The sequence below is a fragment of the Schistocerca cancellata genome, chromosome 1, assembly GCF_023864275.1.
Source record: "Schistocerca cancellata isolate TAMUIC-IGC-003103 chromosome 1, iqSchCanc2.1, whole genome shotgun sequence".
NCBI lineage: Eukaryota > Metazoa > Arthropoda > Insecta > Orthoptera > Acrididae > Schistocerca > Schistocerca cancellata.
In genome coordinates, this window is record NC_064626.1 from 684,124,684 (window position 1) to 684,139,152 (window position 14,469).

General features: G+C 39.6%; 1 protein-coding gene across 3 annotated transcripts in view; it reads left to right on the forward strand.

The window, feature by feature from the left end:
* LOC126184280 (protein UBASH3A homolog) overlaps positions 1 to 14,469 on the forward strand; it is a 256,403-nt gene that overhangs the window by 217,323 nt on the left and 24,611 nt on the right. For all 3 annotated transcript variants that reach the window (XM_049926659.1, XM_049926666.1, XM_049926674.1), the window contains one exon: positions 11,098 to 11,313. In XM_049926659.1, the coding sequence (XP_049782616.1) occupies positions 11,098 to 11,313 (216 nt within the window). The remainder of the gene's footprint in view (positions 1 to 11,097; positions 11,314 to 14,469) is intronic.

Sequence of the window (14,469 nt, forward strand, 5' to 3'; positions counted from 1 at the left end):
CCAAACTATTACAATTTTTACGGATGTTCACAGTTTTCCCTCTCTGTGTATTGATCACTAACAGATCTGCTGTAAGGAAATGCTACTCACTGCAATTTTAGATGTTTTGTTGAAGCTTCTAGTAGACTGGATTAAGTTTTCTCATTTAACTAACAATTTTCTGTTCACTACTTCTTTGAAGTGAATTAGTACCTAGATGTGTGAAGACTCCTTCATAGTTCCTGCTAGATTCATCTGCTGAACTATTCTGCAAACTTAACTTGTTGTTAAAATGTTAGTGGTGTGTCCTTATTTCTGGGCAAACATCTACTGTGGAATTTGGCACTACCATTACCATGGGATCACTTATTACAAGAAATTAATTTTTTATCGTAAAGAGCACCCACACTATAATTCCACTTTCAAAACACTATAGAAAGAGAACACTGCTCAGAATGGTATCAGATTTGAACAGCATATTATCAACGTAGAGGGAAACGTCAAAACATCATGGGGAGGGGGGGAATTAACAAATGGTTGACCAGTAGATGGCACTGTAAGCATCAGAATATGCACACCAACACAGCCACAGCCCACAGCTGTTGCTCAGTTTGCATCTGGGATGCCTAAAAAGACTGTATCCATAATGGATCTTGCACTGCTCATAAAGCTCTTTTTCAAGAATGATTACTGTGTGCCACTAGCCCTGCAGAAGGTCTGGACACTCAAAAGAGTGTGAAAGAAGGCATTGGTATGATGTCTGTCGAGGGTATGGAGAAGATGATTACAAAATAAAAAGAAAAAAATTTCCTCTGCAGTGCAGTTTTGCAGAGGGAAGAAATAAGTTGATCTGACGCGTGTTGAAGATGTGATCACAGCACTGCAGGAGGGGTCGAGCGGTGGTGTGCAAACATGCAGTGCATGGAGAATTGCCTGAATGTTGGACATGACTGCATGCAAGGTGCATAAAATCCTAAAAAACTCCCTTCATTGCTATACATGATTGATTGACAATTCATACAGTGAACAGTTGTTTAAATACAGATGTTAGAAGTATTAAAATATAAAACTGAATGAAAAATCCAATAGTCTGCTTTAACTGTATTTATTTAAGTCAATAAGAGACCCACACAACAGGTTTCACAACTTTTAAGTTGTGCCTTCTGGTGTATGCCTTTACAGATTTTTTTTTTTTTTTTTTTTTTTTTAAATTAATGCTTTGACAATCAGGACCTGAAGTTACCTGAGATATCTTAAAGTACTGATGGAATAGACTTAAAATGGAAGAAAATATTATGCATCTAGTCAGGGAACTAGATGTGAATCACATAAGCACCACAATTGAATGGACCTACATGTATTTAATAAATAAAATTTGTAATTTCGTACCAAAAGTAGGTTACTTGCACATGCTGTGTTATACATTAGATTGAGTAGTTACAGATTGGTACAGAGTGACAATTGTCATTGCTAACCAAAGTTCTCAGCCCTCCTCAGTTGATAAAAACCATCATCAATGATGAATGTCATGTCTAAAAATTGAAAGAGTAGAATTTGGGATTATATGCTGATACTTTGCGAAGCAGTAACTCAGATGAGAAGGAGATTTTGACTGTCCCCATTTATGTGGAACAACTGCCAAAAATGGGACTGACCAGTGTTAAAATCGTGAATTGTCATTACTTTACCAATTAAAATATATTCCTGTTGGCCTATTTCAAGCAGCAGACAACACCCCTCATCAACATTATCTAGAAAGTATTGGGTCGTGTAGTGATTGAAGAATGAAGTAATGTTTAATATTTTCTTCCATGTTTAAGTCTATTCATTCAGTAGACTAATATACCTCAGGCACCTTTTGTTTTCCATTATCAAAACATTAATTTAAAAAAAAATATCTGTGTGGATATACACCAGAAGACACAACTTAAAACTTGTGAAACCAGTTGTGTGGTTCTCTAATTGACTTAAATAAATGCAGTTACAGCAAACTATTGGACTTCTCACTCAGTTTTACATTTTAATAGTTTTAACACCTGTATTTAAAAAACTGTTCACTCTATGAATTATCAGCCAATCAAGTATAGCTATTTTAGCCGTAGTTGTCCCAGGTTTAAAATTATCCTGTATTGCTATCCATACAAAATCACCCACATTCAGAAGTTGCATCCTGATGACCTGCCAGCAAAACAGAAGTTTGCTCTGAAATTTCCTCCTTGCATGGAAGTGGGCAATGAATGCCCATGGGACATTCTTCGGACAATACAAACCGCATTTCCGTCTCCAAGGACATGTCAATATGTAGAATATGGGCATTGTAAAATTCTCACACAGATCAACCCATACCACTTCACTTCGCAAAGGTAACTGTGAGGTGTGGGTCGATGACATTGTTTATCGTAGGGCCTAATTTTTTTGAGGAGATGAGTCTTGCTGGTATTGTTTACATGTGCATCACTGGTAAATCCTATGAAAGTCTTTCGCACACCAGCATCATTCCAACTCTTCAACAGCATGGATGTGTGGGTAGAATCATTTTTACGCAAGATGGTGCTTGTCCGCGTATTGCACAGCCAGTGAAGCGGCTGCAACAGAGGCATTTTGGAAGTACTAGAGTTATCAACCACCATTTCCCTACGGCTTGGCTATCCAAATCACCTGGTCTTAATCCGCGTGACTTCCAGCTGTGAGGTCATCTGAAAGATGTGTTCAGTGCTCCAATTATGAAGGTTGTGCATTGAAGACACTTGTTGCACAACATGTTCTGAATGTGACTCTTGAGAAACTTCAGTCTCTTATGGAACATGTTATTTCTCAATTTTAACTTGTGGCAGAAAACTGTGGACACAATATTGAACATGTCTTGCACCTGTCTCATGACAATTACAGATGGATGTCATTTTGCTTTTTATCTGGTTTTTGGCCTCAGGACAGTTGGAAGTGATTTTTCCCATCCAATGTGATACAAGCCTTCCTGTCGTGAATGAAAGATTTATGTAACTAATAGTGCCACAAGTGTTGATTGCTGAACTTGAGCAGTCTCACACATTGAACAATACAAGTGGTGTAATATGCAGCTCAAGCCACAGCTGTCATATTGCAGTTCATGTGTCATTTTTATCCAAATCCATTTATGTTACGACGCTTAAGATGTTTCCCCTTTGATCAATAATGTGCTTTTCACATTTGACATCATTCTGAGCAGTTGTTATCTTTCTACAGCGTTTTGAAACTGGAACTTTAACTATGGACATACTACATTTTTCAGTGCTGTTATGTTGTATTTGTCCAATTATATTTATATTTTAAATCTGAAACTATTATGTTGGTACATAAGTTCATAGCATTTTTGTTTTGGATGTTGTTGGTATTCCAGTTGCTATAGGTTTATTTATGCGGATATGTGGCGCTCAGTGGGAGTGTAGATCGGCCTTGAGGTGTGCTGAGATAGCCCATGCAGTTGTGGTAATGCTGTGTCCCGGATGGTGCAGTGGTTACCACTCCTGCCTAGTAAGCATGAGATCCCAATTTCGAATCTCTGTCTGGTACACATTTTCGCCCATTGCCACTGATTCTGCTTAATGTCCTGCTGCAGCTGACAGCAGTGATCCCCTTCAGTTTATGTGTATAAGGTTTATTTATCATTTGTCATTTTTATTTGTAGTACATTGTTGCTGTTTGAGTTTAAATATTGTCATTTTGTCATTTGGAGATAGTGAGTGGGGTGGTGGGCACTAGAAAATTGAATGTCAAGTGGAGAAATCAGAAAAACATTTTCAACATATTCTACTGTTTGAGTTCAGTGGAGGGGTGACAGCAACTAAGGCAGCCAGAAGCATTTGTGCAGATATGAGGATAATGCCATTAGACAGTGCATGGCAAGAAAATGGTTTTCTCATTTTAAGGAGACTAATTTTGACATTAATGACTCCCCATGTTCAGAAAGACCTTCAGGGTTTGATGAAGATCATTTGAACACATTAATCTGCAGTGATCAACATAAGTGAACTTGAGAACTGGCAAATGTGATGAACTGTGCTCATTTCACCATCATGCAACATTTGCATGTTGTGGGAAAGGTTCAAAAATCAGTTGTATGGGTACCACATGCTGTAAGCCAAAATTGCAAAACTCATTGGGTGGCAATATGTGCATCTCTGCTTGCTCGTCGTCAGCTGCCTCATGAACAACAGTGACCGTTCCTATCCTGTGTCGTTACTGTGACAAGAAATGGTTGCTTTGTTCTTGAGCCCAAAAAAAGCAGCAACTCCCTGTACAAAGATCTGTGTGCATCCACAAAAGATGCTGTTATTCATCTGATGGAACAGCGATTGTGTGGTGTATTATGAATTGCTTTCAATGAGGTGTAACCATCACTGCTGACAGTTATTGTCAACAGCTGAGATGTCTGGCAGATAGAATCTAAGAACAATGATCAGAAAGACTGTGTGAAGTGATGCTACTCCATGATAATGCTCACCTGCATTCTGCTAAACTGACAAAAAACATTATACAGGAGGGGTTGAGAAATCCTTCCACACCCACCTTATTCATCTGATCTTGTGCCTTCAGATTTTCACCTTTTCCACTCTCTATCGAACAGTCTTCAAGGAAGTTCCTTTCCAGATGAAAATGTACTCCAAACATGGCTCAATGAGTTCTTCCCCTCAAAACCTGTTGATTTCTACAGTTGCGGAATTGAAAAGTTCCCTGGCAGACTGTGGTAATATGAAGGAGAATATATTATTGATAACTAAAGTCTTTATTATGTGCATCTGTTTTATTTATTAAACATACAGAAAAATGCTGTGAATTTATTCACCAACCCATAACAGGAGGTTGTATAGGTGCAACGGGCTCATTATATGGATGACCAAAGTTATCTCTCCATCTGTTAATGTTGTTTTGATAATATTTACCCTTAGTTATCTTACAAAAACAATCTTTTTCACACTGCAGATCACAATTTTCTCATATTGGCAATGTTATTTCTGCTTTTAAAGTGTCAATGTACTAAATAGCACTTTTTTAATTTCGTCTCATGACTCACAATCGATGTAAGTTTCAGTGATAATGCATTGTAGAGAGCACATGAAAGTTAGCTTGACATCACATCAATATTTATACTCCTATTAAAATTACTTTGTGATTAAGAAATTGTAGTGGGGGAGGTTGCAGGGAGAGGGGTTCAGGGAGAGCGCAGTGATGCCAACATGCAGCCAGCCACATTTCACAAGGTGCTGCAAAACAGGCCAAATAGGCCATGCGCCAAGCATGTGGCACTCAAGTAAGAGGTATGATTGGATAGCAGCTAGCTCCTACCACTCGACTTGCTGAAATGTCAGTTGCAAAGTAATGTTAATCAGAGTATAACTAGACACGCACTGTCCTGTTGGTTACTTGCTGACTGTGTGTGCAAAGCAGAAATGTTTAGGTCAAGTTGTTGACAACACTGGAAGAGTTATTCCAGAATAAACCAAGATCCTTAATATGTGCTTGCAATGCACATAAAAGAAAACAAAGCCAAATTAGTGTATTTACCAATGCAAGGCAACATATGTTTTGGTGTGTTAAGATGTTTAACTGTACGCATCTTGTAGGGATGAAATTAAATCTTTTCAAAAAATGATGTGCACTGATTCACAACTTAATTTTAATTCGTGAGTATGTCTTCTTGTGGATAACCTTGGGCTCCGAATCATTGCTTCTCTTACCTTCTCAATGTTTTCCAAGTCCTTACAGTCATATTCAGATAAGGTGGCTTCTTCTTTAGAACACCTCCTGTTCTCAGATTGCGAAGTGCCTAAGAATTGTGTTGTAGCTGTGAACGTTGTCTCGATGCCCAAAGCTCAAATTAAAAAAAGCCACTGAGGTGCCATGGCAGACTCAGACTCACTATTGTGTACACATGCATCATATGGAAACACAAAGTGCCCTACTGCCCATTTTCCCCATCTCTACTTAAATGGCTGTGTATAGTGAGGGCACCTGCTCAATCTAAGCTGGCCGAAGTGGCCGTGTGGTTCTAGGCGCTGCAGTCTGGACCCGCAAGACCACTAGGGTCGCAGGTTCGAATCCTGCCTCGGGCATGGATGTGTGTGATGTCCTTAGGTTAGTTAGGTTTAACTAGTTCTAAGTTCTAGGGGACTAATGACCATAGAAGTTAAGTCCCATAGTGCTCAGAGCCATTTGCTCAATCTACCACCCTATTTGCCTAGGTGCTGCACATTAGCAGCATGAAAAATGTCCAGTTCCCTTTGGTCACCATGTGCTACAAATGATAGTCATGAAGTTTTAATGAAATCCTCTTGGCACAGATCCCTAGAAAGCCACTCGTGGAGACAAAACAAAACGGCACAATGTTGACTGTCTGTGCTGAGTTGTTGGACGTGTACTGTAGCAATGCACCATCACCTGACAGTGTGGTTAGGTACTGCAGATGTTACCTGTGTAGACAAACAAATCCTGACGGTGAAGAACAGTGTGGCACATTCCCTCTCATCCACGTCTACTTCTGCATGATTATTCTGCAATTCACAATTAAGTGCTTGGCAGAGGGTTCATCAAACCACCTTTACGCTACTTCTCTACCATTTCACTCTCAAATAGCATGCGGAAAAATGAACATTTAAATCTTTGTGTGTGAGCACTGATTTTTATTATTTTGTTATGATCATCATTTCAAAGGTCCTGCCACAGTGAAAAATACCTTTGTTTTAATGATTGCCACCTCGATATGTGTATCATATGCATGACATTTTCTCCCTTATTTTGTGATGGTATAAAATTGGCTGTCCTCCTTTGAATTTTGTGATGTCTTCCATCAATCCTATCTGATGTGGATTCCACTCCACACAGCAGTACACGAGAAGAGGGCAAACAGGCTTAGTGTAAGCAGTCTCTCTAGTAGATCTATTACGTTTTAGAAAACATTCTTCCAATAAATTACAGTTTTGGGTTTGCTTTCCCCACAACATTATCTATGTGATAAATATCATTCATAATTGTTATCACTAAGTATTTAGGTGAGTTTAGAGCCTATTGATTTGTGTGATTTTTCGTATAACTGAAATGTAGTTGATTCTTTTTAGTGCTCATGTGGATGAGTTCACACTTTCCATGATTTAAAGTCAACTGCCACTTTTTACACCATACAGATATTTTGTCTAAATCATATTGCAATTCACTGTGATCAATGATGACTAAACATAATGGCAAATGACATCATCATTTACAAATAATGTAAGAGGACTGTTCAGATTATATCCTAAATTGTTTAGGTTAGGCACAACAGAGGGCCTGTAAAACTTCCTTGGGGAACACCAGATATTACTTGTGTTTTACCCAGTGACTTTCCAACAGTTATTACGAACTGTGACCTTTCTGACAGGAAATCACGAGTCCAATCACACAACTGACATGATACTCCATAAGCACGCAATTTAATTAGGAGTCGCTTGTGAAGAAGAGTGTTAAAAGCCTTCTGGAAATTTAAAAACATGGACTCCATTTGACATCCCCTATTGGGAGAACTCATTACTTCGTGTGAACAAGAACGGTGTTTTCTGAATTGTACTGGCTATTGCTCAACAAATCGTTTCCTTCAAGGTGATTCATAATGCTTGAGCAGAGTATATGTTCCAAAATCCTATTACAAATTGACATTGATGATATTGATCTGTAGTTCAGCAGATTACTCTTATTTCTTTTCTTGGATAGTGGTGTGACTTTCTCAAGTGTTTTAAGCTGGTTCACTACACCAAGGATATCTGCTTCTATGTTCCTCATGTTGGCTGTTATTCTTGATTTGAATTGTGGAACATTTTATTTGTTGTCTTTTGTCAATGAATTTTGGAAAACCATGTTTTGTAACTTTGCTTTAGTTGCACTGTCATCAATAACACCATCATCATTGCTATCATGCAGTGAAGGTATTGATTGCATCTTGGTGCTGGTGTACTTTACATACAACCAGGGTTTCTTTGGGTTTTCTGCCAGATTTTGAGACAGAGTTTCATTATTGACACTATTAAAAGCATCTTGCATTGAAGTTTGCACTAAATTTCAAGCTGCAGTCAAATTTTACCAAACTTGGGGAATTAGTGTTCTTTTAAATTTGGCATGCTTTTTTCGTTGCTTTTGCAATAGTATTCTGACATTGTTTTGTGTATGATGGGGAATCAGCACCACCCCGTATTAATTTATTTCATATATATCTCTCAAGTCTCTTTGATACTATTTCTTTGAATTTAAACCACATCTGGTCTGCACTTACATAGGCAGATTATAAGGATTGGAGACCGTCTCTTAGAAAGGTGTCAAACAAAATTTTATCTGATTTTTAAGTATATATATTTTGAATTTATTTTTGGTGGTTTTGGATGTTATGGCATTCAGTCTAGCTGCAACAACCTACGTAATCCCTGTGTGATCACTAATCCCTGTACCTGTCATGATGCTTCTTGTTTGGTCAGGATCATTTGTTGCTAAGAGGTGAAGTATTATTTTGCAACTATTTACACTTCTCGAGTGGGCTCCTGAATTAGTTGTCTAAAATAATTTTCTGCAAAGGCATTCAGTATGATTTCAGATCATTTTTATGCCTACCATTGACTTTAAACACGTATTTTTGCCAACGTGTAGTGGGTACATTGAACTCACCACCAACTATAATTTTATGAGTGGGGTACCTATTTGAAATGACACTCAAATTTTCATTGAACTGTTCAGAAACTGTATTATCTGAGTCAGGGGGTCATAAAAGGAACCAATTATTAATTTGTTCTGGTTGTCAAGTATAACTTCTAACCATACTAAACCACAGGTACTGTCAACTTCCATTTCACTAAAAGCGAAGCTACACTATGTGATAAAAAGTATCCAGACACCCCGAAAGCATACATTTTACATATTAGTTGCATTGTGCTGCCACCTACTGCCAGGTACTCCATATCAGCAACCTCAGTAGTCATTAGACATCGTGAGAGAGCTGAATGGGGTGCTCCGCGGAACTCACGGACTTTGAATGTGGTTAAGTGATTGGGTGTCACTTGCCTCATAAGTCTGTATGTGAGATTTCCACACTCCTAAACATCCCTAGGACCACTGTTTCTGATGTGATAGAGAAGTGGAAATGTGAAGGGACACTTACATCACAAAAGCGTACAGGCTGACCTCGTCTGTTGACTGACAGAGACTGCCGACAGTTGAAGAGGGTCATAATGTGTAATTGGCAGACATCTATCCAGACCATCACACAGGAATTCCAAACTGCACCAGGATCCACTACAAGTACTATGACAGTTAGGCAGCAAGTGAGAAAACTTGGATTTCATGGTCAAGCAGCTGCTCATAAGCCACACATCACGCTGGTAAACGCCAAACGGCACCTCGCTTGGTGAAAGGAGCATAAACATTGGGCAATTGAACAGTGGAAAAATGTTGTGTGGAGAGACAAATCATGGTACACAATGTGGCGATCTGATGGCAGGGTGTGGGTATGGCAAATGCCCAGTAAATGTTATCTGCCAGTGTGTGTAGTGCTAACAGCAAAATTCGGAGACGGTAGTGTTACAGTGTGGTCATGTTTTTCATAGAGGGGGCTTGCCCCCATTGTTGTTTTGTGTGGCACTATCACAGCACAGGTCTACATTGATGTTTTGAGCACCTTCTTGCTTCCCACTGTTGAAGAGCAATTCGGGGATGGCGCTACATCTTTCAACATGATCGAACACTTGTCCATAATGCACAGCTTGTGGCGGATTAGTTACACGACAATAACATCCCTGTAATGGACTGGCCTGAACAGAGTCCTGACCTGAATCCTATAGAACACATTTGGGATGTTTTGTAACACCGCCTTCGTGCCAGGCCTCACCGACCGACATTGATACCTCTCCTCAGTGCAGCACTCCATGAAGAATGGGCTGCCAAGAAACCTTCCAGCATGTGATTGAACATATGCCTGCGAGGAGAGTGGAAGCTGTCATCAAGGCTAAGGGTGGGCCAACACAATATTGAATTCCAGCATTACTAATGGAGGTTTCAAAATTTGTCAGGGAAACATGCTAAAACTTGTCTGTAAATCAGGGAAATATCAGGGAATTTCACTTGGGGAAACTTGTGGCAACCCTGGATGCTAACAGATTATTATCCAAAGAGGCAAATTGTTACAAAAGCAAAACAACATTATCTTCTAATGAGGTTACAGGAGGATCTGAAGATAGCATTACACGAAACTCTCCCAGCTGGTCACTTTGCTCCAGCAGTGCCACAGCTCATTCTACACAGTACTCACTGTCAGCCACACATACTACTTCTTTGGGCTCTCAAATTTTGCTCCAACAACTTATTTTTGTGACTTGATACCCAGTGACTTCCTTGTCTTTCCTTGCGTGAAGAAACCATTGATTACAGGGTTTCCAGAATCGTGACAAGATGGTTTTCAAAGTTGAACATTTCCTGAACATCCAAAGTGTGGGTTTCACCACTACTCAAGGTCCCTACCAAGTTGACTATCATTGGGAAAAATGTGTCACAATGAAAGGTGAATCAGAGTAGAAGAACTAACAGCGTCACCAAGTTTCTTGATTGCAGCAGGATATTTTTGAGGCGATAATTAAAGCTTCATGACTTCCCCTTGTACAAATAAAAAACTGTGCTTTAGACTGGGACTCTGACCTGGCACTGGGCTTCCATATGCTGTACTCAAATTCCAGATTGCCACATTCACCTCCACATTTCATTCAAACATTACAAAAGGAAGATACACTAAATAGTACCCCAGTTACAGCAATGAAACTACAATTTATCCATTTTCTTTGGAATGATAGGCCTACAGCTTTGTGGGAGGAGAACCTGTGTTGACTTTGCAAGAAATGGAGAGAGGGCCATTCTGTAGTTGAGCCTTTGAATCAATCAGTGATGCTGCTTTCCAAAACCGCGTGTCAGGTCTCTGTCCAGCACACAGTTTTAATTTGCTATCACATTGTGGAAAGAATCTTATCTCAGTTGGTTTATGCCACTCATAACCAACTTTACTAGTATATGTACTGTCTATAAGTCCCAAAGCAAGTACTGATGGAATTATTACTTATTGTTACTCTTCATATTTTGTAGGTAAATATATTCGCAAAGATCTCAACATGCCACAGTTAGTCCCAGCTCGAAGGGGTGGACCACAATCGTTTTTCAAAGACTGTCCCCTTACATGTGTTGGGGAACTACAAGCTAAGCTAGTGGGAGAGGCATTACGAGGTTCTGGAGTTCAAATGAAGCATGCATTCTCATCACCTTCCCTTCGCTGTGTGCAGACTTGTGCTGGTGTATTAAGAGGTAAGTCCAGCTTGTTATTCTCAAATTAGTGCCATTTTGAAGGGCTGATAATCCCCTGTGTTAAATTTAGATTCTGATACTCTGGTACTAACTAAAGTGTAATTCTTATAAGGAACTGGTGAGCTGAATTTGATCTTGTGGCATGTGCAAAGCTATTGAATTTTTGGGTGGAGATCAGCTAATAGTAAAACCAGAGTATTGATCCTGGAATTTGAGTTATTGGGAACAGATTACATTTCCGTGAAGAAAACAGGGAAAGAAAAGGTAAGCAGATAGTGGAAACTAGGGACAGTGATGTGAAAACGAAGGGGGAGAAGCTAGATCAAAACTAACAAAAAAGAAAAAGAACAGAACACACATTTGAAAATAGAATATGGGTGAAGGAGATTGTGTAAGGTAAGAGGCAAAGAGGAAACTCTTATTTCATACACTGGTCATTTGAAAATCATGAAATTTGAGTGTGCACAAAGTAGTAAGAGACTGTCCCTCAACTCAACCATGCACTATAGTGTGACCTTATTGGAATTGGCCAGTGATCAGTTTGGGGTCCAGGTGATAGTGTTTCCCATGTCAGAAGAGGGTAATTAGATTGGTGTGGGATGAAAAGAAAAAATGGTAAAAAAGCTGAATTGTGAAACAAAAAAAAAAGTTATGTTCTTTATGTTGCATGGAGAATTGTGTAATTAAAGAACTGAAATACATTAATGAGGAGTAGTAATTGTGACATAGGTGTAGGATGCCTTATTCAACCAATGGAAAATCCAGGATGGAATGCTTTATTCTTTGCATACAAATGAGGCATCATTTGGGAGGTGAGAAAAGTATGATTAATATAACCAACCAACCTCAACCAACCTAAGACTGTACATAAATTTAAAGACAAACTTTAAAACTAGGGTGAAACAGTAATTAAATAATTATGAATTATGAGCACATTACTCAGAGCATCAGTTGTTACATACACGGATGAGCAAAAACATTATGACCACCTGTTGAATAGAGTGTTGTTCGACTTCTCAAACACAATACAACAGAAATTCTGCTTGACAAGGATTCTACGAGTCCGTGATAGGATTCCAGAAGTATGTGGCACCAGATGCATATGCACAGGTCAAGCAGTTTCAGCTAACTTTGGGATGGTGGTTTATGGGCAAGTGCCTGACACCCAAAGTGTGTTCCAAAGGGTACAGATCACGAACATTTGCTGGCCAAGACATCAATGCCCCTCAAACAACTGCACCGTGATTCTGACCTTGAAACATAGTTATCCTGCTGGAAGATGTCATTGCCATAGGGGGAGACTTCAAGCATGAAGTGATGCAGTTGGCCCACAGTAATGTTCATGTAGTTCACTGCTGTCATGATGCCTTCGATTATCACCACAGGTTCTATGGAAGCCCAACTCAGAGTACCCCATAGCATAATTCTGCCCTCACTGGCCTGCATCTGTGGTGCGGTGCATGTTTTGTGCAACTGTTTGCCTGGATGACGGCATGTTAGTACCCAACCATTGACCTGGTATAACAGGAAATGCGATTCATTCGAAAGGCAACATTTTTCTACTGATACACAGTGAAAACTCAGTGATGTTGTGCCCACTGCGATCATAACTCATGATGTTGCTGGATCAAAATAGGAACGTATAGGGGTTGTGTGATGTGGAGCTCCATGTTCAACAGTGGCCTTTGAACAGTGTGCTATGTAACACTTGTGCCTGCTTCAGCACTGTGCTCTGTTGTCAGGTCTGCCACAGATTGCTGCCTATCCTGGGTTATACAGTGGGGATCCTCCAACCTCCACATTTTGTGTTGAGATGTTGTATCCAACACCATACAGTTAATGCAGTATTCCACCATCCTTAAGCCAATTTCCACAGGTGCTCACAGGAGTAGTGAGAACAATAGGTGACCAGCATCACCATTTCAGAGATTCTCCTTTCCAAACACAGTGCCACAACAATGTGCCCTTTTGTCAAAACCACTTATATCAGTGGATTTCTGCATTTGCAGCCCGTATCTTCACTATAATGACTGCCTGTTCAACTCACTCCTGCTTACACTCTTTCCTTACTGTGTCACGTGCCTGTAACACCCAGGAGCCATTCAGCCTTGTGGTGGGAAGTGGTCATAATATTCTGGCTGAGCAGTGTAATTTGACGAAGTTGAAAAGTAAATTTTGACCAAGAACATTTCTAGTACTACTTAAGACTTGGATGACCATGAGGCTTCATCCAGTATTAATCAGCTTGTAAGTGCACTTCTGTATCTATCAACATCTACTCCATTTTCATACATAGTCCACAAGGCACCGTATGGTGCACAACAGAGGGTAACCCATGCCATTAAGAGTTGTCTTCCTTTCTATTCCACTCATAAAAAAGAAACAACTGTCTATATGCCTCCGTGTCTATATGCCTCCATATGAGCCCTATTATTTTTGTGGTCCTTATGCGAAATGTATGTTGGTGGCAGTAGAATTGTTCAGCAGTCAGCTTCAAATGCTGGTTCACCAAATTTTCCCAATAGTATTCATCAAAAAGAACATCACCTTCCCTCCAGAGATTCCCATTTAAGTTGCCAAAGCATCTCCATAATGCTTGCATATTATTCAAACCTCCTGGTAACAAATCTAGCAGCCTGCCTCTGAATTTCTTCAATGCCTTCCTTTAATCCAACCTGGTACATATTTGAGACATTCAAGCAGTGCTCCAGAATAGGTCACACTTGCAGGATATGTGAGGTCTTCTTTAAAAATGAACCACACTTTCCTAAAATTTGCCCAATAAGCTGAAGTCAACCATTCGTCATGCCTACCACAGTCCTTACATGCTTGTTGCATTTCATATCACTCTGCTATGTTATGCCCAGATGATTGAATGGTGGGACTGTACCAAGCAGCACACTACTAATGCTGTATCTGAACATTAGGGGTCTGTTTTTCCTCCACATTCACATTAACTTGCTTTTTACTACATTTAGATCTAGCTGCCATTCATCACATAAACTAGAAACTTCATGTAAGTCATCATGTATCCTAATTTAGTCACTCAGCTTTGACACCTTCCTGTACACCACATCATCATCAGCAAGCAACCACAGATTGCTGCCCATCCTGTCTTCCAGATCATTTATGTATATAGAAAATAGTAAAATAGTA